Source organism: Agelaius tricolor, unplaced genomic scaffold, assembly GCF_023055355.1.
Source record: "Agelaius tricolor isolate 1412-34295 unplaced genomic scaffold, bAgeTri1.0.p SCAF_10, whole genome shotgun sequence".
Lineage (NCBI taxonomy): Eukaryota > Metazoa > Chordata > Aves > Passeriformes > Icteridae > Agelaius > Agelaius tricolor.
This window is the reverse complement of record NW_027269270.1, coordinates 35,204,547-35,230,647: the sequence shown is the minus strand read 5'-3', so window position 1 is coordinate 35,230,647 and position 26,101 is coordinate 35,204,547. Positions and strand designations below refer to the sequence as shown.

Here is a 26,101-nt window from a genome sequence, read left to right as displayed (position 1 = left end):
CTGCAATTCTTTAGGATCAAATCCCTTGTTAACCACCGAAATCTGGGATTAGGCACGTGAGGTGCAGCAGGGCTTAACTGGGATTCTCCTGGAGGGCAAATCAGGTGGGAAATGTCCAACATTTATTACACAAAGTCCAAGTTATCCCTCTTGCAATGAGAATTCCTGTATCCAAGGAGGTATCCAAGGGGATCCAAGGGGAATGTCAATTTATTTCTGGAATTCTCACATCTTTTCCTTTGCAGTTTGCCCTGGCTTTGCTCCACCTGCCTCCCATCCTTCCTCTGGCACTGGATTTGGGATGTGCTGCTCCTCGTGGTGCCCATCCCTAATATTCTCACCTTCCTGAGCTGTTAAAAAGAGGAATTCCCCAGATCCTGAGTTTTCCAGGCTCCCAGATTCCCTCAAATGGATCTCCTGAATGGACACCTCCATGCCCAAGCTGCTCCAGGGACATTCCAGACCCCTCCAGAGGTGACAGCTCATTTCCAGAGGAACTGCCACTGTCCCCATCACATGAAACATTCCCTAGGAATTATTAATCCTCAGATTCAGACTGTTTTCCCAGGAAAAGAAGCTGGATTTTGTATTTTTACTTTTCCCTACATTGGGCTGGTGACAATCCAGCTGTGGCCTGATGTTTTCTGGGATGAAAAGCAGGAGCAGAACATGCCTGGGATAACACATTTCCATAGGGAATATTGCAGTATCCAGAAAACCCAATCCCACAGAAACATTTATTAGGAAAATTCTGATTCATAAGGAAAACTCACTGCTGGGAAATTTGATTTTCATGGGCTAAAGGATGAAAAAAAAAATTATCAGAGGAAGAAATAACAGCAAAAAATACTTGAGGGATATGGGGAAAAGCTCCCTGCAGCTGCTTTCCAAAGGGTGATGTGCAGAATCCATGGATTCAGACATCCTGGCACTCCTTGGAATATGGGGAAAAGCTCCCTGCAGCTGCTCTCCAAAGGGTGATGTGCAGAATCCATGGATTCAGACATCCTGGCACTCCTTAGAAGGAAAGCAGAGCCCCACCTTCCCCACAGAACCACTTTAAAACCCCAAATCACTGCAATTCCTAAATAATTTATGAGCTCTAATGGAAAAAATAAAAACCAAACCTACAAACCCAACCAGAAAACAACCAGCTAAATCTGCTGGAGGCGGAGCTGCCGGGAAAAGCCAGCCAAGGGAAGGCAGCTGCAGCTTCCCGCTGGATCCCACTGGATGGAATCTCAATGAATGGAATCCCACTGGATGGAATCCCACTGGATGCCACTGGATGAAGTCCCTTTGGATGGAATCCCGCTGGATCCCACTGGATGGAATCCCCCTGGATCCCATTGAATGGAATCCCACTGGATCCCATTGGATCAAATCCTGCTGGATCCCACTGAATGGAATCCCACTGGATCCCATTGGATCAAATCCTGCTGGATCCCATTGGATGGAATCCCATTGGATGGAACCCTGCTGAATCCCATTGGATCAAATCCCACTGGGTCCCACTGGATGGAACCCTGTTGGATCCCACTGGATCAAATCCTGCTGGATCCCATTGAATGAAATCCTGCTGGATCCCACTGGATGAAATCCCCCTGGATCCTGTTGGATGGAATCCCCCTGGACCCCACTGGATGGAATCTTGCTGGATGCCATTGGATGGAATTCCCACTGGATCCCACTGGATCAAATCCCACTGGGTCCCACTGGATGAAATCCCGCTGGATCCCACTGGATGGAATCTTGCTGGATGCCATTGGATGGAATTCCCGCTGGACCCCACTGGATCAAATCCTGCTGGATCCTGTTGGATTGAATCCCCCTGGATCCCATTGGATGGAATCCTCCTGGATCCCGTTTGATGGAATCCTCCTGGATCCTGTTTGATGGAATCCCCCTGGATCCCAGTGGATGGAATCCTCGTGGATCCCATTTGATGGAATCCCACTGGATCCCGTTTGATGGAATCCCCCTGGATCCCAGTGGATGGAATCCTCGTGGATCCCATTTGATGGAATCCTCCTGGATCCCATTTGATGGAATCCCACTGGATCCCATTTGATGGAATCCTCCTGGATCCCAGTGGATGGAATCGCCCTGGATCCCGTTTGATGGACTCCGCCTGGATCCCATTTGATGGAATGCCCCTGGATCCCAGTTGGATGGAATCCCCCTAGATCTGGTTGGATGGAATCCTCCTGGATCCCGTTTGATGGAATCCTGCTGGATCCCAGTGGATGGAATCCCCCTGGATCCCGTTTGATGGAATCCCCCTGGATCCCATTGGATTGAATCCCCCTGGATCCAGTTGGATGGAGTGCCCCTGGATCCCGTTTGATGGAATCCTCCTGGATCCCAGTGGATGGAATCCTCCTGGATCCCGTCGGATCAAATCCCGGGTTTGGGAATGCCCACGGCGAGGTTTCACCGGGCAGGGCTGGATCAGCGGCTCCAGATCTCCTGGAGCGGGACAAGGCTCCGAGGCCACCGTGCCCATGGAACCACCCCGCGTTTTCCCGGGAATCCCAGAATTCCAAATGGATCGGAAATGAAAAATCTCTTCCTAAGTGCTCTCTGGTTTTAGTCCTTGCCCAGCTGCCGCTGATTCGGGGTCCCGGGACCATCCGCGAGATTCCGTGTGCGAGCCCTCTCCCTGCTGGCCGCTCCAGGAATTCCCTTGGAATTCTCCGGCTTTCCAGAAGAAACCCGGCTCTCGGCGCCTGGGAAACACCTGAGGGCGATTTTATATTGAGTTTACGGGAAATAAAAGAGTTTTTATACGAGAAAAAAAGGTTAAATACATTAAATACAAATCCCACTGGTTAAACACATTCCAGCTAACAGGTAAAGCTCCATGGAAAAGGAATTCCAGGGCTCATTGTCCCAAATATCTTGTATTCCAGAATGCCATATTTCACAATTTGCATTGCAGAATTTATATTTCCAAATTTTTATTTCATTTTTTTTAAATTTTGGGGGATTTGTTTCAGAATTTGTATTCCTGATTTTTTTTTTTTTCAGAATTTTTACTTCCGTTTTTATTTCTGATTTTGCATTCCTGAATTCGGATTTCAGAATTTGTGCCTCAGGGTTTTCATTTCAGAGTTTGCATTTCCAAATTTATATTTCAAAGTCCTCTTTTTTAGAATTTTCAGCTCAGATTTTTTATTTCAGAATTTTTTATTTCAGAATTTTTATTTCAGAATTTCTGTTTCAGAATCTGCGATTCAATATTTGTATTTCAGAATTTTTATTCCAAAATTCTCTATTTCAGAATTTGAATTAAATTTTTTTGGAATTCTGTATTTCCTACAAATCCTGCCCGAAAATCCAAATTAAAAACCAGGGGTTTCCTCCAGGATCAAGAAGAAGAGTGAATGCTCTATAAAAATTTGTGTAAAACCACAAAAAAAGTTTAAAAAATCAGAAAAATTTAAATAAATTCACTTAATTTGGACTGATTTTAGGCAGCTGTGCTTAAAAATAAAGAAATAAAAATACTCCAAGTACTAAAGTTGCACCTCAGGCTGACAAAAGCAACTGTGCCCCGCTGGAGCTCTGCTCACTGCACACCAGGAGAGATTGAAATGGGATTGCAAGATTTAATTAAAAATCAATTTAAATTTTCATTTCACTGCTTGATTGTGGCAGAAAAATGTGATTAATCAAGGCCTTTTTGGGTGGATTTAGAGAATTCTTTAGGCTCAGGGGGGTGAGGTGTTTATCCCAGGAGTCCAAGGCCAGGCTGGAAGAGGCTGGGTCAGTGGGAGGTGTCCCTGCCCATGGAAGGGTGGGATTGCAGGAATTTCTGTCCTTTTTATCCCAACTATTCCATATTTCCATGAGCTGAACCAAACCAGCCCCTGCCTCACAGCAGCCAAGGGGTTTATAAAATATCTACGCATTAAAGTGTAAAATGAGGTGTTTGATAAACCATGGGGGGGTGTGGAAATCCAGAAATACTATGGAAAAATAAATCCACATCCCTGAAAATCCCCTCTGCTCAAGGACAGTGAGACACGGGCCATGCAGTGCTGGGGACAGGAAAATATTACAAGTTGTGCAATTCCGAAGAAGAGAAACACAGATAAATAAATACACCAAGGGAGCAGAGATCATTCCCTGGGTGTCCTGAGTCGTTCCCCTTTGGAGTCCCTCCTTAAAGTCATTTATCCCATAGAATTCCCAGCCCTCTCCCACTCTGCTGTGTGGGGCAGACTCCATCCAAATAAACTTGGTGTGAAGACCAAATTATAGATTATACAAAACCAAATTATAAATTATTGGGAATTCCTCCCCGGCTTTCCCAGCCCTTCTCCCACTTTTTTTTTTTTTCAGGTGGATTTTGGGTATTAAAGCAAGATTATCAAATATATCAAATGCATCTCTCCCAGTGATTTGATTGACGGGCAGGAATTTTAGGTCATACACAATTTTACCTTGATTTAATCAATTAACTCCTTCCTCTGCACCAAAACCTTGACAGGAGGGCTTTGTGCGAGGAAAACAGTGGGATTTTAACCTTTCCCGGAAAACCGGAGTTACATTTTAGACACTTCCAGCCGAAGTTACATTTGAGCTTTAACATTGTTTGCTTTCAGTTCTCCTTTTCTGGCCGTTTTCCCGAGGCCCTGGAGGGACAGGACACCGGGAATGGGTTCCCTCGGCCATAGGGCAGGGAGGGGTGGGATATTGGGAATTCCTGGCTGTGAGGGAGAGGAGTCCCTGAATGGAATTCCCGGAGAAGCCGAGGCCGCCCCTGGATCCCTGGCAGCGCCACGGCCTCACGGCTGCCAGAGCTCCCGGAGCGCTTGGAAAGGACTCGCGGTCACAGGGGGGGACTGTGGGGCTGTGCAGGTACAGGAGTGGGACGGGCTGTTTCCCGTGGGTGCCTTCCCAGCGGGATATTCCTCAATCCCAGCGGGACATTCCCCGCTCCCACCGCGCTCTCCCGCCCGCCATGGCGGCCGCTCCCCCTCAGCGGCCCCAACCACGGCGCGCGGCGCGGGGGGGTCCGAGCGCCTCCCCGGCCGCGCTCGGCCCGTACCACCCGCACCGTCACGGGGGGGGGAGGCACGAACCCGGCGCGTACCACCCGCAGCACAGCTGAGGGGAGATCTGCCGCCACCTCCCGAGCTGAGGTGAAATGGTGGCGGGGGAAGTCACCCCCTCCTTGCGGCGCTGTTGGTACCGCCCGGCTGATCGCGCACCGCCCCCGGTCCCACGTGAGCGGTTTCCCGGCGTGCCCCGCGTTCGGCCGCCGCAGCCGCCGCTTCGCTCCGCGCCCCGCGCTCCCGGGAGCCGCCCGAGCCAGCGCCGCGCCGCGGGGCCGGGCCGCCCGCCGCCGCCATGTCCGGCGGGGACTCTACGGCCGCGGCCGCCGCCGCCTCCCCGCAACCGCTGCCGTTCTCGCTGCCGAAGCCGCCGCCCCTCATGCAGCTGACGCCGGGCGACGCCGTGCGGCCGGTGGGCTCGGGCGCCGACCAATCGCCGAAGAGCGCGCGGCTGGCGGCGCGCCCCGATTGGCCGGCGGGGAAGCCCGTCAGCCTGCTGGCGCCGCTGCTCCCGCCCCGCGGGGAGCCCGAGCCGCTGCTGCCCTTCGGGCCCGCGGCCCCGCGGCCGCCGCTGCGCGGGCGCCTCCTGGGCCGCTGCGGGGGCTCCCTGCTCAGCCCCGCCATGCGGCCCGGCGGCGTCGACCGCGGCTCTCTCATGGTGAGTGCGGGCTCGGGAGGGGGGGGCACGGAGTGGCAGCGTGCGGAAGCTGGTCCCGCCTTCCTGCTCCGGGGTCATCCCAGGGTTGGGTGGGATGGGCATCCCCTGGTGCAGGGCTGTGTCCAGGCGGTTCTGGGTGTCCCCGCTGAGGGAGACGCCAAAACCTCTCTGGGCACCTGTCACCCGCACAAGGAGGAAGTTGATGCTCGTGTACAGGTGGAACTTCCTGGGCATCAGTCCGTGCCTTCCTCTGGTGCCATTGCTGGGCCCTGCATGGAGCCTTCCGTGCACCCAAGGACAGCCAGGACTGAGGCCCCTCTCCCTGGGGCTCCTCTCTAGGCTGAGCAGCCCCAGCTCCCTCAGCCTCTCCTGGGCACCGAGAGATGCTCCAGGCCCTTGCTCAGCTCCAGGAGCTGCTGTCCCTGCTGGGCTGAGGAGCCAGAGCTGGACACAGCACCCAGAGGTGCCTCAGAGGGGCAGGATCCTTGCCTGACCTGCTGGAAATGCCCTTCCCGATGCCCCCCAGGGCACAGCGGATCACAGACCTGGCTGTATCCAGAGCTGGGGAGGATCTGGAGCCCCAGGAGCAGCTGAGGGAGCTGGAAAGGGGCTCAGCCTGGAGAAAAGCAGGCTTGGGAGGACCATTCTCAGCACCAGGGTGGTAGGGCCCTCTGAAAGGGAATCAACACTCCAAAGAGTGTCAGAGGAGATTTTTAGGAAACACTGTTCCACCTGGAATTACCTGGGGCTTGGAAACAGGAGCTGTCACTGCATGTGCTGTGAGAGGATATGATTGGGAAAAGTCAAGTGTTCTGCCCAAAAGACTCAAACCTTTTTAGTTGCTCGTGGTTTCTTTGTGTGACTCCTAGCCCCTGGGAGACTGGGATAAGAAAAAAATCACTGGAAAACTGCTTTTGGACTGAAAGGGTGTAAAGTTAGGGGAAATTAGGAGAGAATTCCTTCCCTATGAGGGTGGGGGTTCCTGGGATGGAATTCCAGGCTGCCCCATCCCTGGAAGTGTCCAAGGCCAGGTTGGAGCACCTGGGATAGTGGAAGGTGTCCCAGAAGGTGGAACTGGAAGAACTTTAAGGTCCCTCCTACCCAAACCATTCTGGGATTCTGTGATCAATAATTTGATTTTTTTTCCTTCCTGCTAAATGTATTTTCCAAAGGGAAAAAAGCCCAGGCTTTATCTTAAGGTGCTCTCAGAGCTGTTGCATCTGTGTGGAACAGAAAGTACCTAAAGTGTTGGAAAATAATGAAAAACTCCAGGAAAGGGCTTTTTCTTATTCCCTTTGGTGTGTGTGTGTGTGTGGGGTGGCTGCCTCGGTGCTGATTTTCCCTGTTTTTGGTGTTTTCCAGATGGGCCACCCGGGCATGCCCCACTACCCCCCCATGGGGATGCACCCCATGGGCCAGAGACCCCCCAACATGCCCCCAGTTCCCCACGGGATGATGCCTCAGATGATGCCCCCCATGGGAGGACCCCCGATGGGGCAGGTAAGGCCATTCCAGCAGCGTCCTGTTCCCTGGGATCAGCCCTTGGCAGGGAAATCTCCCTGGGAAAAGGAGGGGAGAGAGCTCAGGGGAGTGAGCCTCCTTATGGGGAGCAGGGAATTGCTGCACCTCTGGGACTTTAGCTGGAATTTGGTATGATAACAGGTAATTAACATACCTCTAATTATCAGTCCATAATTTGGGATTTATTCAAGTGTTTCGGAATGAGAACAGGTAATTACTGTACCTCTAACTTTACTTATCAATCCATAGTTTGGGATTTATTCCAGTGTTTTGGATGAGAACAGGTAATTAATGCACCTCCAACTTTCAATCAATAATTTGGGATTCATTCAAGTTTTTTTTGGATGAGAACAAGTAATTAATGCACCTCTAACTTTCAATCAATTATTTGGGATTTATTCCAGTGTTTTGGATGAGAACAGGTAATTAATGCACCTCCAACTTCCAATCAATTATTTGGGATTTATTCAAGTTTTTTTGGATGAGAATAGGTAATGCACCTCTAAGTTTAATTATCAATCCATAATTGGGGATTTATTCCAGTGTTTTGGATGAGAACAGGTAATTAATGCACCTCCAACTTCCAATCAATTATTTGGGATTTATTCCAGTGTTTTTGGATGAGAACAGGTAATGCACCTCTAATTATCAATCCGTAATTTGGGATTTATTCCAGTGTTTTGGATGAGAACAGGTAATTAATGCACCTCTAACTTTCAGTCAATTATTTGGTATTTATTCAAGTTTTTTTGGATGAGAACAGGTAATGCAGCTCTAAGTTGAATTATCAATCCATAATTTGGGATTTATTCCAGTTTTGGATGAGAACAGGTTTATTCCAGTTTATTCCAGTTTTGGATGTGAACAGGTAATTAATGCACCTCCAACTTTCAGTCAATTATTTGGGATTTATTCCCAAATTAATTACCTGTTTTGGACGAGAACAGGTAATTAATGCACCTTCAACTTTCAGTCAATTATTTGGGATTTATTCAAGTTTTTTTGGATGAGAACAGGTAATTAATGAGCTCTAAGTTGAATTATCAATCCATAATTTGGGATTTATTCCAGTTTATTCCAGTTTTGGATGAGAACAGGTAATTAATGCACCTCTAATTATCAGTCCATAATTTGGGATTTATTCCAGTGTTTTGGAAGTTTCCTGTAGATTTTGAAGGGATAGGTTTGTCTTGAGACTTCACGTTTCTGTAATTCTTGGCCAGTTCCTACACAGTGAACATTACAGCAAGAGAAGAAACAAAGAAGTAGAGGATTTTTGCAGGATTCCTGTTGGAATCCTAGGGTGGGTTTGTAATCCCTGCATCCCATTGTTGCTGATGCCATGGGGTTGGAAAAGCCCTGGCAGGTGGCACAGCCACGACCATGGCCCTGCTTTTGGCAGCTTTTCTTCTCAATTGCCACATTTCCTGTGTGCTTTGTGATGAAATCCTCAACTCTTAAAAGAAATCATTCTCCTTGTGGGTATAATAAATATCCCAGAAATGCTGAATGTCCTTGGGATGCTCCTTGTGAAGGTGGATTATGGGAGAGAGGCAGGGAAGGATTAAACCTTGGTGACAACTCCTCTTCCTTTGCAATTCCTTGGACAGTGCATCCTTGTCTTCCTTAAAATAAAAGGGCTTGGTAGGAATTTTTTCAGTGGGGATTTGCAGCTTCTGGGGTATCAATAAAACAATTTTTAAAAAATGAGGAGTATTTGACTCGTTAGCACTGTGTGTGTTCATTAGGAGGTGAAGTAGAAATTCTCATTTATTTCTCTGCTTTTTTTGTACCTCCTTTTCCACAATTCCCACACTTAGCCAGGGAATATTTCAATATTTCACATTTTAGGGAGCAACTCAGGACTTTTTGGTAGATGGAGAGCAAAAAGCTGAAGGTAAATGTCACACCTGGGGGTTCACCTTTCCTTTGTTCCTTTATTCCCTGTAGCCTTGGAATTCTGCAGGAATTCATCATTCCCAACCTTTGCTTTTCCTGCTTCCACTCAGGCTTTCAGTAATGGAATCAGGTCCCACATCATTTGCTATTGTTCCTTTGGAGCTTAAATGGTTTTTATTGTTATTTCCTGTCCAGCTTTGGAATCTGGACATGCCATTCCTAATAGGAATATCCCAGTTTAGTGGGAATGTTATGTAGGAAATCACAATCCCACAAATCTACTTTATTTTTCTTTACCTAAGAGGGATGTTTGGTTGATTTTTTTTGGGCTTTTTTTTTTTTAATTAGAAAGAAGTATAATATAATGGCTTTTAAATAGAAATACTGTGTTTTGTGTTAAGAATATGATAAAATATATGGGAAATGCTCTTGAATTGCAGATGCCTGGAATGATGCAGTCGGTGATGCCTGGAATGATGATGTCCCACATGTCCCAGGCTGCCATGCAGCCCACGGTTCCTGTGAGTTTAATTTCATTTCTTTTTTTAGTTTTTAAAAGCTCTTTTTAGCAGTTGCAGTTGATCACTCTTGGCTTTCTTTAATTAGAAAATAAGAATTTAAATTTTAAATTATTTTCATTACAGTGGAGTTTTATGTGACTCTTGAATAATTAAAAATAAGATTTTTGTGATTTTTATCAGTCTTTAAACTCCTTTTAGTTTTTCTTTCATTGCTTATCCTTCACTTCCTGGAGTTTGGCAGGAATCACTGTGACCTTGTATTGTTAAATTGTCTGACCAAGAGATTCTTTTCTCTTAAATTGTAATTTTTTTAAAGAATTTTGATTCAATATTAGAGAGATTTGAATCCATTAGAATGAGATTTTTTTTATTAAAAGTTCCCAAAATTCAGTTGAGTATAAAAATTGCTGGAATAGCTCAAGGGATGAGGAATTCTTTGGGTGGAAGTGGAGAGGGAAAAGTTAAAATACACATGAAATCTCTGAGGGGAAAAAATTTAAGTTAAATCTTGTTCTTAAGAAATAAATTTAGTCCAAGCCTAAGAGATTCACTTAAAACCAGTTCCAGCCATTTCAATTTAGAAATAAATTATCTGTATGGGTTTTCTTCCCATGGAGGTTTAAATCCCTGAATTCCTCTGGAATTTCCTCTAATGCTGAGCACAAACCTTTGCTGTGCTGATTTGAAGCAGTGAAATTCCTAAAAATTAGTATTTTGGTCAGATTAATGCTCTTAAAATACATTAAGAAATTCCTGTTTTGGTCAAATTACACAACAAATTCCTGGGAATTTCCTGGTTTATTCCTGTTGGATAATATCAAATCAAATTGATCCAGTGTGATTTATTTTCACTTGTTTCACAATTTTTCTGTTTTCTTGAGGAATATTTGTAGTTTGTAGCTGAGAACTGAAAATAAACCTTAAGCAAAGCTAAATCCACAAGGAAAAAAAATGGGAAACCTTGGAATTTGGTTGATTTTTTTTTTTCCTTAATTGAAAGGAATTTCAGGAAGAGCTTCAGGAATGCAGTTTTAATACACCCAAAGCCATATGCCCCCTAATTATCCCACCTAATGATGTTCCTAATTGCTTATTTAAGGAGCAGGAATAATCAAGGGGGAAGCAGGAATCCTTATTTAAGGAATTGAGCCTTTTTTGGCAGAAAAGCCTTGTTTGGATAATGAATATTGGATTTTTTTTTTTTAGGATTTAATTCCTCAGGAATTAATTAATTTAATTGTTTAAATGTTTGTTTTAATTATTTTTACAGCCAGGAGTGAACAGCATGGATGCACAAGTAGGTGAGTAAAACAACTTGATATAATTTCAAAATATTTAACCAAAATCAGCTGAAACATTAAAAAATTCCCCTTTTCCCTAAATTGGAATGGAGCATTTCAGTCCTGGAGTCTCCACTGGTGCCCAGGACATTTTTTTCCTTGCACACGTGGAGGAATATTTAGGAAAATGAAGCAACCAAACCTTTTATTAATTTTTAATTATTTATTTTTCAGGTGTGACCCCTCCTGGGACTCAGGTATGTGGAAAGCACAATTCCAGAAGATTGGAATTTCATTGTGATGTGGGGCAAACTCGGTTTTAGGGATTTAAAGGAAAACCTTAATTCTATTTTTTCCTCCCCTCCTTTTTTCTCCTGCTTTTTTTCCAAGTTTTTGGTTGTTCCTTGAAATCTGTGGGCCTTGTCCCAGTTTAATTATTAAATAGATGATATCCACATTATTTCCATCCTGTCCATTGGCCTCTCTGGAAATGCAGTTTTCCCTGGCCATATCAGATCCCTGACCACAGCAGGGATTCCAGGGAATTCATGGGAAAGCTGGCCATGGAAAGCAGCAGGAAGTGTGGTGTGAGGGAGCTCAGGGAGCCAGAATCTTCCTGAAGCAGATTTCCCTCCAGATGTGGGAACAGGGAGTGCTGCTGGAATTGTGGCTGTGGTCTGAGCCCTTCACTCGCACTTCCTGGGGGAATCAGGCCCTTGGGAATGTGCAGTTGAACAGCTCCACTCCCAGAGAAGGAGATTTCTGGGAAAAACACTGACTGAAGGTGTGAATGTGGCTCCCTGCCTTTGCTGTGCTGCTGCACCACTTGGAGCATGCAGGGTATTTGGGTGAAACCTGCATTAATGAGGATTTTCTGTTTTGTGTCCTCCTCAGACAACGCATCCCGTGGTGTCCACAGTCCAGCAGAGCTCCACCAGCAGCAGCTCTGCCAGCGAGGAGCACTCCAAGCAGGTCTGTATCCCACTCTGTCTGTGGAGCTGCACCCCATTTCTTACATCATTATTAATTTCCCTTGGGGTTTTTTCAGAAATCCACGTGGACGGAGCACAAGTCCCCGGATGGAAGAACTTATTACTACAACACTGAGACCAAGCAGTCCACGTGGGAGAAGCCAGATGACCTCAAAACCCCTGCTGAGGTAACCAAATCCCAAATTTACTCTGGGATATTGTGGGAACATGAGGAGTTCCAAGCCTGACACCTGCAGCAGGGAGAATTCTGCTGGAAGCAATGCAAGCAAACTCTTCCAATAGGAAATGTTCCTAAAATATTTGGATTGTTCTCCTTATGTTGGGAGAACTTGAAGGTGCAAAGTGGCCAAAATTCCTCATTTTCCTCATTTTTAGATAGGCTTTTTTATTAAAAATGTGGGGGGTTTTATTATTTAGAGAGGAAAAGTTCCTAGACATTACTGTTTTGGTCAAATTAATGCTCTTAAAATATACAAGGAATTCCTTAGAATTCCCCATTTTTATTCCTGTTAGATACTATCAAATCAAATTGATCCAATGTGATTTGTTTTCACATTTTTTAACAATTTTTCTGTTTTCCTGAGGAATATTTGAAGTTTGTAGCTGAGAACTGAAAATAAAACTTAAACCAAAGCTAAATCCACAAGGAAGAAAATGGGAAAACTTGAAATTTGATTTTTTTTTTTCAGGAAGAAAGAGCTCCAGGAATGGAACTTTAATGCACCCAAAGCCTTGTGCCTCATAATTATCCCACCTAATGATGTTCCTAATTGCTTATTTAAGGAGCAGGAATAGGGAAGAGGGAAACAAGAATCCTTATTTAAGGAGTTACTAAAGGAGATTTTCCTTGGAAAATCTTTGTTTTCTCTCCATCAGCAATTGCTGTCCAAGTGTCCCTGGAAGGAGTATAAATCAGACTCTGGGAAGCCTTATTATTACAATTCCCAAACAAAGGAATCCCGCTGGGCAAAACCCAAAGAGCTGGAGGATCTTGAAGGTAAAAGAGAGAAGGACTTGTATTTTTCTAAATATATATTAATTAATTACATTATTTAAATAGCAACAAAATCAGCTGGGGGGAAAGAATAAATGTTAAAAAAAAATAATAGGCAACAATAATTTAAATATTTTCTTTCTTAAAATTCTGTTTAATAATCCTGATTTTCTTTCTGGGTCTTTGAACTACTTTTTTACAAATTAAAATAATTATTTCAAACCAAAAAGTCATTTTTATATTCCCAATCCCTCTGTAATGGCACTTCTAAACTTTATTTTAATCTCGATTGATTTCAGTCTTTGAAGGACACAAACATTAAAATTTTTGGTGTAACAAAACATTTAAAACTTTGCTTTTATTAAATCAAGAATTACAAGAACTTCCTATGTATATGAACTATTTTAAAGCTGTATTTTAATTGTTTTTCTCCTTTTTTCCTCTAGCAATGATTAAAGCTGAAGAAAACAGGTACATTTTTATCATTTTACTAATTTTTTCATGAGGGCCTTCAAACTTTTTCTGAGGGCCTTCAAGCCTTTCCTGGGGATCTTCAAACCTTTCCTGTTGAAGTTTAAACCTTTTTCCTGGGGGTCTTTGAACTTTTCTTAGGGTCCTACAAGCCCTTTTTCCTGAGGCTCTTCAAGCCCTTTTTCCTGATGGCCTTCAAGCCTGTTTTTTCCTGAGGGCCTTTCAGCCCTTTTTTTCCTGAGGGTCTTCAAACTTTTCCTAGGATCCTTCAAACCCTTTTTTCTTGAGGGCCTTCACACCCTCTTTCTTGAGGATCTTCAACCCCTTTCTTCCCTGAGGGTCTTCAAACTTTTCCTAGGATCCTTCAAACCCTTTTTTCTTGAGGGCCTTCACACCCTCTTTCTTGAGGATCTTCAACCCCTTTCTTCCCTGAGGGTCTTCAAACTTTTCCTAGGATCCTTCAAGCCCTTTTTTTCCCTGACGCTCTTCAAGCCCTTTTTTTCCTGATGGCCTTCAAACCTTTCTTAGGATCCTTCAAACCCTCTTTCCTGAGGATCTTTTACCCTTTCTTTCCTGAGGGTCTTCAAACCCTTTTTCCCTGAGGGCCTTTCCCCCTTTTTTCCCTGAGGGCCTTTCCCCCTTTTTTCCCTGAGGGCCTTTCCCCCTTTTTTCCCTGAGGGCCTTTCCCCCTTTTTTCCCTGAGGGCCTTTCCCCCTTTTTTCCCTGAGGGCCTTTCCCCCTTTTTTCCCTGAGGGCCTTTCCCCCTTTTTTCCCTGAGGGCCTTTCCCCCTTTTTTCCCTGAGGGTCTTCAAACCTTTCCTAGGATCCTTCAGCCCCATTTTTTACCCTGAGGCTCTTCAGCCCCATTTTTTACCCTGAGGCTCTTCAGCCCCATTTTTTACCCTGAGGCTCTTCAGCCCCATTTTTTACCCTGAGGCTCTTCAGCCCCATTTTTTACCCTGAGGCTCTTCAGCCCCATTTTTTACCCTGAGGCTCTTCAGCCCCATTTTTTACCCTGAGGCTCTTCAGCCCCATTTTTTACCCTGAGGCTCTTCAGCCCCTTTTTTTACCCTGAGGCTCTTCAGCCCCTTTTTTTCCTGAGGCTCTTCAGCCCCTTTTTTTCCTGAGGCTCTTCAGCCCCTTTTTTTACCCTGAAGGCCTTCACTCCTTTTTTACCCTGAAGGCTCTTTTACCCTTTTTTTCCTGAGGCTCTTTTACCCTTTTTTACCCTGAAGGCCTTCACCCCTTTTTTCCCTGAGGGCTTTTCACCGTTTTTCCTGAGGCCTTACAAACCCTTTTCCCTGAGGGCCTATAAACCTTTTCCGAGTCTTTCACTCACCCCAAACCCCACATTCCCCACTTTCACCACATCCTAAGCTGCCCCGTTGCCCTGAATCTCCAGACCAGAGCCCGCAGGTGACCGCTGTTGTTTTTGTCCCCAGCACGAAGCCAGAGGATGCGGCTGCCGCCGCCTCGGCTCCGGCCACGGCCGGGGATGCCCCGAGCGGGGCCAGCGCGGCCCCGGCCGCCGAGAGCGCCACGGCTGCGGCTGCTCCTGCAGGAGCTGCTCCTGAGGGGGAATCGGCCCCGGCCGCCACCACGGGGGACACGGACAGCACTGGCACTGCCACGGCCGAGGAGCAGGGCCAGGCCGGCGCCGCCCCCGGCACGCAGGACGGGAGCGCGGACGCTGCGGCGGCCGCCACGGATGAGGCAGCCAAGCAGGAGGCCTCGGGAGAGTGAGTGCCAGGGGATGGGTGTCAGCTCCAGGAAAGGGGATTTGGGGGGATGTTAGGGGGGATTGTTCTCTGTGAGGGCCTGGGATGGAGTTCCCACAGAAGCTGTGGCTGTCCCTGGATCCCTGGAAGTGTCCCAGGCCAGGTTGGACAGGGCTTGGAGCAGCCTGGGATAGTGGAAGGTGTCCGTGCCCATGGCAGGGGTGGATTGGGATGATCCTTAATGTCCCTTCCCACCCAACCCATCCCATGGTTCTTATCCCAAGGTCTTCCCACAAACCTGTAGGACGCTTAAAGCAGATTCTTCAAGGGAGTGAATAATTCATCACAGGACAAGAGGGAATGGCTTTGAGCTGGTGGAAGGCAGGCTTAGATCAGGGATTGAGAAGAAATCGTTTCCTGGGAAGGTGCTGAGGCCCTGGCACAGGGTGCCCAGAGCAGCTGGGGCTGCCCCTGCATCCCTGGCAGTGCCCAAGGCCAGGCTGGACAGGGCTTGGAGCACCTGGGACAGGGGAAGGTGTCCCTGCCCATGGAACTGTGGGGGCTTTACTGTCCCCTCCCATCCAAGCCATTCCATGATAATTTATGAAACCTCAAGGCTTTGCTGCAGCTTTTCATTTCCCAGTAGCATCAGTGACAGGAACATTCCATGGATTTTCCAGTGTCTGTAAGAATTTCCCAGGGTGCCATTAAACACTTCCCTCCCTCTTCATGCTCCTTTTCCATGGATCTGTGCCATTAGTTATCACTTGAAGAGAATAAAATAGTAAAGGGATTTTTATGTGTTCCAGCTATGATTCCTTTTTATTTTAAATAATGAAAGATCTATGATGTGGAAAATTATAACTTAGGATTTTTATAATTCAAAAAAAAAGAATTGCTGTGGGGGATTTTAGACAGCAGGATATAATTAAAGAGAAGCCCATTTTTAGGCGCTTCTCCTTATAGTTTTATATAAAATGTTAATATTCCTGCTGAATTTCAACATTATATTTTTAGGAATAATTTCTAGATAACTTCAGCAGGCAGCCAATTGGAGGAGGGAAATACTTTGCCTCAATAATTCACTTTTTTTGATCTTTTTTTCATCAGTTGTGGTGCCTGTAAGGAAAAGCCTTGTATGAATTATTAGAATTTTTTTTTTACTTGAACTTGCTGTTTCTAAAACTCACTTTGTGGTGGTTTTTGACTCTTTAGTGCCTCTAACTTAGAACAAAATTCTGAAATAATAAAATTTGTTTTGATTTAGTGCTGCTGCAAAGAAGGAGGATGAGGATGCCCAACCAGTTAAAAAAACCTACACGTGGAACACAAAGGAAGAGGCCAAACAAGCATTTAAAGAACTGTTAAAAGAAAAGGTATTTGGGCCAATTATTAATATTTTATTGACCAATTATTAATGTTTTCTTGAACTACAAAACCTAGTTTCATTTCTATTTTATTTGCCAGGTTTTACTTGATTTTTCTAGGGAAGAATTCCTCACTCTTGAGGAAATGAAAGAAAAAGAACATTGCAGTGAAGTGTTGTTTTAGCTTAAAAATAAAATGTTGGTTTTTTTTTTCCCCATGACTGTTTTTAAGGAATTATTCCTTGTTGGATGTTAACTCCAGGTCTGATTCATCCATAATTTCCTGTTTTCACAGCGGGTTCCATCCAATGCTTCCTGGGAGCAGGCCATGAAAATGATCATTAATGACCCCAGATACAGGTACTGAGTCCTCCTTCAATTCCATCCAAACCTTTTTTTAGGGAATTTACTTCCAAAACATCCAAAATTCTGTCAGCAGCAGATACTCCTGCCTTGTGCCACTGGCAGGGAATTGTCTTCCTGCCCTCCATAAGGAAATGCTTCCAACAGCTTCGTTGTTATTGGGAAAAAGTGGGGAAGTTGGTATTTTATGTTGATTTAGGGATTAAAATGTTCAGATCAATTTTATCTCAAATCTGAATTATTCAAACCTGCTGCCTTTTGCTTTCTGGTTTTGATTTTCTTAGTTATTTTTCTTATTTTCCTTTTCTGATTGTTCTGGCTTTTCTTTCTTTTTCCTCAGTTTTCTTTCTTTTTCCTCAGTTTTCTTTCTTTTTCCTCAGTTTTCTTTCTTTTTCCTCGGTTTTCTCTCCTTTTCCTCGGTTTTCTTCTTTTCCCCTCGGTTTTCTTCTTTTCCCCTCGGTTTTCTTCTTTTCCCCTCGGTTTTCTTCTTTTCCCCTCGGTTTTCTTCTTTTCCCCCTCCGTTTTCTTCTTTTCCCCCTCCGTTTTCTTCTTTTCCCCCTCCGTTTTCTTCTTTTCCCCTCCGTTTTCTTCTTTTCCCCTCCGTTTTCTTCTTTTCCCCTCCGTTTTCTTCTTTTCCCCTCCGTTTTCTTCTTTTCCAATTTTTCTTCTGATTTTCTTTCATTTTTTCTGATTTTTTTTCTGATTTCCTCTGTCTTCTCTTCCTGATTTTTTTTTTTTTTTAAATTTATAAATAACATTGCTCTTTCCTTTTCTTTCCTGGGAAGTGCTCTGGCAAAATTGAGTGAAAAGAAGCAGGCCTTTAATGCCTACAAAGTTCAGACAGAGAAGGAGGAGAAGGAAGAAGCCAGATCCAAGTACAAGGAAGCCAAGGAATCCTTCCAGCGTTTCCTGGAAAACCATGAGAAGATGACATCCACCACCAGATACAAGTAAGAGACTTGGGATAAAAATCTGGGATCAAAATCCTGATAGGATGCACTGCTTGGAGTGGCATCAACTTCCATTGTTAGTTTTCTCTTCCTTTATAAAAATTCAAAATATATCACAAAAAATAAAACAATTTCCAAGGGGGAAAATCAAGAATTCCTATAAATCTGTTCCTTCTTGGAACAGCTCTCCCTGATGTTCTGGGGGATTGGTGAATAATTCAGCCACCAATAAATAAATAAATAAATGAATAAATAGCTGTGTGGTGTTCATTTGCTTTGCCCAGAAAAGCTGAGCAGATGTTTGGGGAGATGGAAGTGTGGAACGCCATATCCGAACGGGACCGGCTGGAGATCTATGAGGATGTTCTGTTCTTCCTGTCCAAGAAGGAGAAGGTAAATTCCCTTCAAAGCCATCCAACATCTCCTCACTTGGTCCTAAATCACTTTAAACCTGTGCTTGAGGCTTTATGGCAGATAAACGGCAGCTTTTAGGGAAGGTTTTGGGGTTTATTGGGATTTATTCCTGCTGATTTCACCATGTGTTGAGTTTTGAGGGGATTTTAATCAATCACATGATGGATTTTATTCTGGATCAGTGGAATAATGAGATGGAAGAATTGTGTTGTTTGGTGTCCAAGGATGGGGCTTGGAGCAACCTGGTCCCTATCCAGGGCAGGAGGCTGGAATGGGATGAGCTTTAAGGACCCTTCCAGCCCAAACCACACTAGAATTCCATGATTTGATATAAATTAAAGATTAATTTCATATTTTCTTGGAGAACACACCAGATACCTTACAGTTCTATCCAAACCACCTCAAACTGAGTCCCAAAAAAACCCTTTTCCCCTCAGGAACAAGCCAAGCAGCTGCGGAAGAGGAACTGGGAAGCTCTGAAGAACATCCTGGATAACATGGCCAACGTCACCTACTGCACCACCTGGTCAGAGGCCCAGCAGTACCTCATGGACAACCCCACCTTTGCTGAGGATGAGGAGCTCCAGAGTACGTCTGTGGGCTCTGGAATTCTCTGGGGAGGAGGATCCTTCCTGACTTGGAAGGAATAACCTGATTTGTTTTTTCCCCTCTTCTCCCTGTTTTCTTGCTAGACATGGATAAGGAGGATGCCCTGATCTGTTTTGAGGAACATATCAGGGCCTTGGAGAAAGAGGAGGAGGAGGAGAAGCAGAAAAGTTTGCTGAGGGAAAGGAGGAGGCAGCGTAAAAACAGGGAGTCTTTCCAGGTTGGTGCACTTTGGGGTTCTGTCCTAAAAATCTCATGGATTATCATGGGATATCCCATGTGGGTTTTCTTTATTTCTGGGGGTTGATTCAAGGGTGTGTTTAAAGCCTGAGGTGTTGAGTTGTGGTATTTTCTCTGCTGTGTTACACACAAGAGAAAAATCAGAGGGGGGATAGGCCTGGATGGGAAGGAGATGCAGCTGGCACGTTGTAGGTGATGGAGAAAAGCAGGAAGAACGAGAGAAAAAGGGATTTTTCTGGAACAAAAGTAGAATTCCAGTTACCAAGCCAATCCATCCCAGCTGGTACCAAGGAGGAGCTTGAGGAATGGCTCCAAATTCCCATTTCCCCTGGTTTTTGCAGCTGTTCCTGGATGAGCTGCACGAGCACGGGCAGTTGCACTCCATGTCCTCCTGGATGGAATTGTACCCAGCCATCAGCTCCGACATCAGATTCACCAGCATGCTCGGCCAGCCTGGTAAGGAGGGCAGATCCCGGGCTTTGGGGCAGGCCACAGCGATCCTGAATCCTAAATCCACACCTAAAAATGCAGCTCTGGGCTTAAACCTGACCTGTGGCTTAACTAAACCCTCCCTCAGGATCAACAGCACTCGACCTGTTCAAGTTTTACGTGGAGGATTTGAAAGCTCGTTACCACGATGAGAAGAAGATAATTAAAGACATCCTAAAGGTGAGCATTACCTGGCTCCTCCTTGAATTGCACATTTCCCATCCAAGGGAGCTGGGATTTCCTTGGAGCTGAAGGAATTCCTGATTTCCCTCACGCCAAAGGAGCCATTTTTTTCCAGGATAAAGGATTTGTGGTGGAGGTGAACACTTCCTTTGAGGATTTTGTCACTGTCATCAGCTCCACTAAAAGAGCCACCACCTTGGATGCAGGGAATATCAAGCTGGCTTTCAACAGTGTAAGTATGAATTAATAAATTCATTAATTAATTGGGATATCTGGATAATTAGGATGGGAAATCCCTTCTCCAGACAGGAATTAGGGTTTGTTTTTTAACTAATTCCATAATATTTGAGGAATATTCTGTTATTTAGGGTTATTTAACTGATTTCAGTTGCCACAATAAAAATAAACCTTAGTCCAAGCAGTCAACATTCCCAAACTTGAGGAATTCTGGGATAGGAATTCAGTGATGCTCTCCTGTTTGTACATAAGATTTCTCCTGATTTCTATGGTTCTCTAGTTTTGCATCATTGGATTTTCAGCAACGACAATTCCATGCTTGGAAAAGAAATAATTGATTAATTTTCGATCAAATCATTTAACATTATAGTTTTGATCTATTAATTAAGTACAGGAAAAGCAGTTCATTTCCTTGTCATTTCCCAGTGGCTCAGACACAGCTCTGAGGGTGCAGAATTCCCAATAAATGGAATTCTCTTCCTTTCATCCCCGCAGCTGCTGGAGAAGGCGGAGGCGCGGGAACGGGAGCGGGAGAAGGAGGAGGCCCGGAAGATGAAGCGGAAGGAATCGGCCTTCAAGAGCATGCTGAAACAAGCCACCCCTCCCATCGAGCTGGATGCTGTCTGGGAGGATGTAAGGATGAGAATTCCCTGGGGGAAACATTCCCAAATTCCCAAACAGGCCCCTGCTCCTCCCTAAAAAACCCCGCGATTGCCAGGCTCTTCCTGGTTCTGCTGATGGGGCTTCAAAATCCCATCCAACCCTGTGGATTCTTCAGGACAACTTGGAGTTGGATGGGAAAAGCATCATCCTTTTGAAACAAAGAACATCCTAAAAGAACTGGGAAAAAACCCAAAACCCCCTCAAAAAATCCCACCCAAAGTTAATTGAAATTATTTAGAATTTTGTCCTGGATAAAATACCTTGGAGAAACCTTTCCTTTCCAGGGATGATTTATATAAATATTTGGGGGTTTTTTAAGTTTAAATGGAATATGCAGGGAAAACAGTGGGGTTTTCCATGTTTCCATGAGTTAGAGCTTCCCTGAACACTGGAAAGGATGAGAATTCCCTGGGGGAAGCATCCCCAAATTCCCAAACAGGCCCCTGCTCCTCCCAAAAAAACCCCGCGTTTGCCAGGCTCTTCCTGGTTCTGCTGATGGGGCTTCAAAATCCCATCCAACCCTGTGGATTCTTCAGGAAAACTTGGAGTTGGATGGGAAAAGCATCATCCTTTTGAAACAAAGAACATCCTAAAAGAACTGGGAAAAAAAAACCAAAACCCCCTCAAAAAATCCCACAACCCTCCCAAAGTTAATTGAAATTATTTAGAACTTTGTCCTGGATAAAATACCTTGGAAAAACCTTTCCTTTCCAAGGATAATTTATATAAATATTTGGGGTTTTTTTAAGTTTAAATGGAATGTGCAGGGAAAACAGTGGGGTTTTCCATGTTTGCATGAGTTAGAGCTTCCCTGAACACTGGAAATTTGGGATTTGCTTGGAAATCTGGGATTAAAAATTTAGCCTTGTAGCAGTTCAGGGGCTTCTTAACTGGTGAAAATTAATTTTTTTTGTTACTATTTTTTAAAATTATTGGTTTTGTTTTTTCATTTTTTCTATTATTTTTCTTATCTTTTTTGTTTTTAATTATTTTTTCATATTTCTGTTATTATTTGTTTTATTTTTCCTTATTTTTATTTCTTCAGGGTTTTAGTTTTCTTATTTTTATTTTTTTTATTTTATTTCTTATTTCTTAATTTTCTTGTTACTTTTATTATGCCTTATTATTTTTAGTATTCCTTTTAATCTTTATTCATTATTATTTATAGAGGTTTTATTATTATTCCTTACTGGTTTTCTTATTTCTTAATGCCATTTTCATTACTACATTATATTTTATTATTTTCTTCTATTTCTTCTATCCTAATACCTTAATAAATTTATAATTTAATTTCTTAGAATATCATTAATAGAATTAATTTTCCTGACAGATCAGAGACAGATTTGTGAAGGAACCAGCATTTGAAGACATCACCCTGGAATCTGAAAGGAAAAGGATATTTAAGGATTTCCTTCATATACTTGAGGTAATTCTTCCTTTATTTTTGAAATCAGTGGACAACAGACAAGGAAAATTCCTTCTAAATTGAGTGGAAAGAGGAAGGATTTAATGGAATTGTTTCCATAAAGTGATACCAGGAGATTAATTTGATTTTTCAGCTCTCACACTTGGGGATTTTGTTGCATTTCTTGCAGTTTGGAAGAATTTCAGCTGAAATTTTGACTTTTAATTCTGTAATTTCCAATTAGGCAGAGCAGGGGGTAGGTTTAGGCCAGGCTTTGCTTGGATCAGGGAGCAGATCCATGGGAATCCAGGTGTTTTTCTTTGCTCCTGGCTGCCTTTATTGCAGCTCCAGCATGGCAGCAGTGTCCATTTTGACATTAAGTGGTGATTGTGGAGTTTTTAACCTTTTCCAGCTTTTGTGGATGAGGAGAAACATCCCATATATTTTTTGGGATATCCTGTAGGAGCTGATGAGGTGGTGCTGCTGTGAAATGGGGATTATGGAGTTTTAAACCTTTCCCAACTTTCCTGGATGAGGAAAAACCTCCCATCAGATTTTTGGGATGTCCTGTAGGACCTGATAAGGTGGTGCTGCCATGCAGTGGTGATTATGGTGTTTTTAACCTTTCCCAGCTTTTGTGGATGAGGAGAAACCTCCCATCAGATTTTTGGGATGTCCTGTAGGCAGTGATGAGATGGTTCTGCCATGAAATGGTGATTATGGAGTTTTTAACCTTTCCCAACTTTTGTGGATGAGGAGAGAGATCCCATCAGACTTTTGGGATGTTCTGTAGGCAGTGATGAGATGGTTCTGCCATGAAATGGTGATTATGGAGTTTTTAACCTTTCCCAACTTTTGTGGATGAGGAGAGAGATCCCATCAGACTTTTGGGATGTTCTGTGGGAGCTGATGAGGTTTTACTGCCCCATCCCTGGAACTGGCCAAGGCCAGGTTGAGCACCCTGCTCCAGGGAAGTTGTCCTTACCCATGGTGGAAGGAGCTGGGATTTTAGGGCTTTTCCAAGGCCAATCCCTGCTGGAATTCCAAGCTCTCCCCTCCTTACCTTGCCCACAGCACGAGTGTCAGCACCACCACTCCAAGACCAAGAAACATTCGAAGAAATCCAAAAAACACCACCGGAAGCGCTCGCGTTCCCGCTCCGTGAGTATCCCTGGAAACCCTCCCCCTGCCATTCCCAGCTGCACTGACTGCTGCTGGAATTCCCATTGTTAATTGGAATTCTCCCCTGGGCTGTGTGTGAAGGGCTCAGAGTCCGAGGATGACGACAGCCACTCCAAGAAGAAGCGGCAGCGCTCGGAATCGCGGTCGGTGTCCGAGCGTTCTTCCAGCGCCGAGTCCGGTACGGCATGGGATGGGATGGGATGGGATGGGATGGGATTGGCTTTAAACCAGCTGTGCTGTTCTCCTTTGGGATTTATCCATTGATTCCTGGGGGTTTTGTTTCTCCCTGTGGCTGCAGAGAGGAGCTACAAGAAGTCCAAAAAACACAAGAAGAAGAGCAAGAAGAGGAGGCACAAGTCTGTAAGTGGAGCTCAGTTTTTAATTGGGTTATGGACAACCTGGCACCTGCTGTCACCTGGATGATCCTAGGGAAAAGTTGGGATCAAGCTGGAGGAGGGTATTGCCAAAATAACAACTTTCTGTTATATATTCCTGCTATTAAACCACTTAAAACTGCTGAATTTGGGGGTTTTAACTCCAGGTGGAGGACTCCATGAGTAGCCTGGGATTTGCTGTTTATCCTGGCAGATCCAGGTGTTCTCCTTCTGGGAAGGATCCCAGCCATTCCTTGTGCCTGCCTGAGCATCAGGCTTGTGTTGGAAGCTCTGGAAGGATCCAAAATGCAGAAAGAGCTTCACTTCCTCCTGGGAAGGTGGGGAGGCCCTGACACAGGGTGCCCAGAGAAGCTGGAAGTGTCCAAGGCCAGGGTGGACAACCTGGAGCAACCTGGGATAGGGGAAGGTGTCCCTGCCCATGGCAGGGGTGGAATGGGATGAAATTTCAAGTCCCTTCTAACTGAAATCATTCCATGATTCTACAATGCTATAAATGGAAGTTGAATTCCAAAATACTCAACATTAATATTCACTATTCCCATATTCCCATTTTTTTTTTCCCACAGGATTCACCAGAATCTGATGTGGAACGAGAGAAGGACAAGAAGGATAGAGAGAGGGACAGTGAGAAGGAAAGAGCCAGACAGAGATCTGAGTCCAAGCATAAATCTCCCACTAAGAAACGGCCTGGAAAAGATTCCGTAAGCTCTGCTTCCTGCTTTTCCCAGTGCTTTGGGCTCTGCTGGATGCAGCTCCATAGCTGTGCTCTGGGAGAGGTCAGAGCTTGCATTTGAGGATCCTGGAGGTCTCTGCCATTCCCCAGTGTGGATTTTGGGCTTTCTGGGTGCCACAGAGCAGCCAGCTCTGTGTGTGTGTCCCTGCTGAGCTCCCAGTGTGAACTCCCTGCACAGTCCTGTCCTGACCACTGTCCCATCTCTCCACAGGGAAACTGGGATACCTCTGGCAGCGAGCTCAGCGAGGGGGAGCTGGAAAAGCAGAGGAGGACTCTTTTGGAACAGCTGGATGAAGATCAGTGAGAAGATCCTTGATACCAAAAATGTTTACAGGTGGCAAAATAAAACCAAGCCTTGTGTGGGCAAGGCCCTGGGGCCGGTGGCCGGTGGCCCATGGCCACAACAACGGTGGCTTTTAGTTTTTTACCACTTCAATCCAGTCAAAAGTAGAAAAATCCATGGAATTCTGAGGGCAAAGCTGTGCCTGGCCTGGAGCTGCGGGGCGGGATGGGGGCTGGGATCCCCTGGAGGGGACACACAGGTGGCAGCAGTGTCCCCAAGCACTTTCCCGGCGTCCTTCCCAAGGCAGGGAGCAACCCTGGGCTGCCTGGGCAGAGCCCAGTTCAGCTTCAGGAAAAAAAAAAACAAAAAAAACTAATTTAATTCTTTGTGCTTTTGTTCTTTGATGAATTTGGTTGGGTGGAATTTTTTTTGGGAAGGCAGCAGGAGTAAGGAATCCATGTCCTGATGTGTTCTGCAATCCCCTGGATTTTGGGGTTGTTTGGCACCGGGGCTTTTGTCCAAGACTGATTCGTCTCCCGACTCCCATCGATCCCAAATCCAGGGAATGCTGTGGATGGGAATTCTCCTGCTGTGCCAGCAGAGGGAGCGTTTGGGACACAACCACCTCGGCATTCCCGAAATCCCACCCCGGCCCAGCCCTGGCTGTTACTCCAGCGTTTCTCTCCACCTTTTCTCTCCCCCTTCCGAAAACTTAGGAATAAAAATCCAATGTTAAACGCAATTCCATGTGTTGCCTTAAGAACCTGCTGCAGAATGTACCTGCACAGCCCAGAGGAGGGAGGAGGAAGCAGCTCCAGCCCTGTTTTCCAGCCCCTGCATGTTCAGGAAGGTGCCCCCAGCCCTGCTCGGTGAGAAAATTGGGAAGCCGCTGTCCTTGGAATATTTTTGTACATTTTTATCAATGATTAAACCTTGTCTTTTAGCATGTACTGGTATTTATTTCTCCTTAAATACTCTGTGCAGCTCTGAGCCACAGAACCACTCACAGAACCTGCTTGAAGACTGTTTGGATTCCTTTTCAGGAGTTTTTTCCTGAACTTTGACCACTTTTACCAGTGCATAAACACCCAAAGGATCAATTTATCCAGGGAATTTTCTGGCTGGGGTGGTTACAAGGCTCAGAATCCTTAAGAACACCCTGAGACTGAAACGAGTTATTTGAAATATAAAATGCAAGAGGTTTATAACCATTTTTCCCTGGGATGCTTTGGGATTTTCTGGGATGGTTTGGGATGGGAAAGCACATCCCAATCCTGCTGTTTCCCCCTGAAGGGTCGTTGCTTATCACCTATTGCCTGGGGAAAAACCACCTGGATTGGTCAAACAGGACTTGGGGGGATTTTTGGTATCCACGGGTGTTTGGTGTGGAAATCCAGGTTGGAATATTCCAGGTTTTTCCCTGCAGGCTCTCCTAAGGAAGGATGGGATAATTGCTGCTCCAGGACTGAACAAT

The 26,101-nt window shown here is 45.1% G+C and overlaps 1 protein-coding gene and 1 long non-coding RNA gene across 2 annotated transcripts; one reads left to right on the top strand and one right to left on the bottom strand.

Moving 5' to 3' along the window:
* Window positions 1-5,244: 5,244 nt before the first annotated feature.
* On the top strand, window positions 5,245-25,573 carry PRPF40A (pre-mRNA processing factor 40 homolog A). The gene is made up of 26 exons (XM_071435526.1): window positions 5,245-5,721; window positions 7,084-7,221; window positions 9,582-9,662; window positions 10,933-10,963; window positions 11,177-11,199; window positions 11,837-11,914; window positions 11,991-12,101; window positions 12,811-12,931; window positions 13,375-13,399; window positions 14,842-15,138; window positions 16,385-16,493; window positions 16,780-16,844; window positions 17,633-17,797; window positions 18,082-18,190; window positions 18,649-18,799; window positions 18,904-19,037; window positions 19,399-19,513; window positions 19,635-19,726; window positions 19,845-19,961; window positions 20,462-20,599; window positions 21,960-22,055; window positions 23,109-23,195; window positions 23,298-23,394; window positions 23,515-23,576; window positions 24,178-24,312; window positions 24,556-25,573. The coding sequence occupies exons 1-26, from the start codon at window positions 5,359-5,361 to the stop codon at window positions 24,646-24,648; spliced, it is 3,033 nt and encodes a 1,010-aa protein (XP_071291627.1). The 5' UTR covers window positions 5,245-5,358; the 3' UTR covers window positions 24,649-25,573.
* On the bottom strand, window positions 14,443-14,751 carry LOC139593957 (uncharacterized). Its single transcript, XR_011680458.1, has 2 exons — window positions 14,628-14,751; window positions 14,443-14,522 (listed from the first exon to the last, which is right to left on the bottom strand). It is a non-coding gene; the product is annotated as an uncharacterized lncRNA (long non-coding RNA).
* Window positions 25,574-26,101: the final 528 nt, after the last annotated feature.

Bases quoted from the DNA above. Each gene is read 5' to 3' on its own strand.
- PRPF40A (XM_071435526.1), top strand. From the start codon at position 5,359: ATGTCCGGCGGGGACTCTACGGCCGCGGCCGCCGCCGCCTCCCCGCAA. The intron at 17,798-18,081 runs GTAAGAGACTTG...TGCTTTGCCCAG, and splicing joins ACATCCACCACCAGATACAA to AAAAGCTGAGCAGATGTTTG. The intron at 19,514-19,634 runs GTAAGGAGGGCA...ACCCTCCCTCAG, and splicing joins CAGCATGCTCGGCCAGCCTG to GATCAACAGCACTCGACCTG.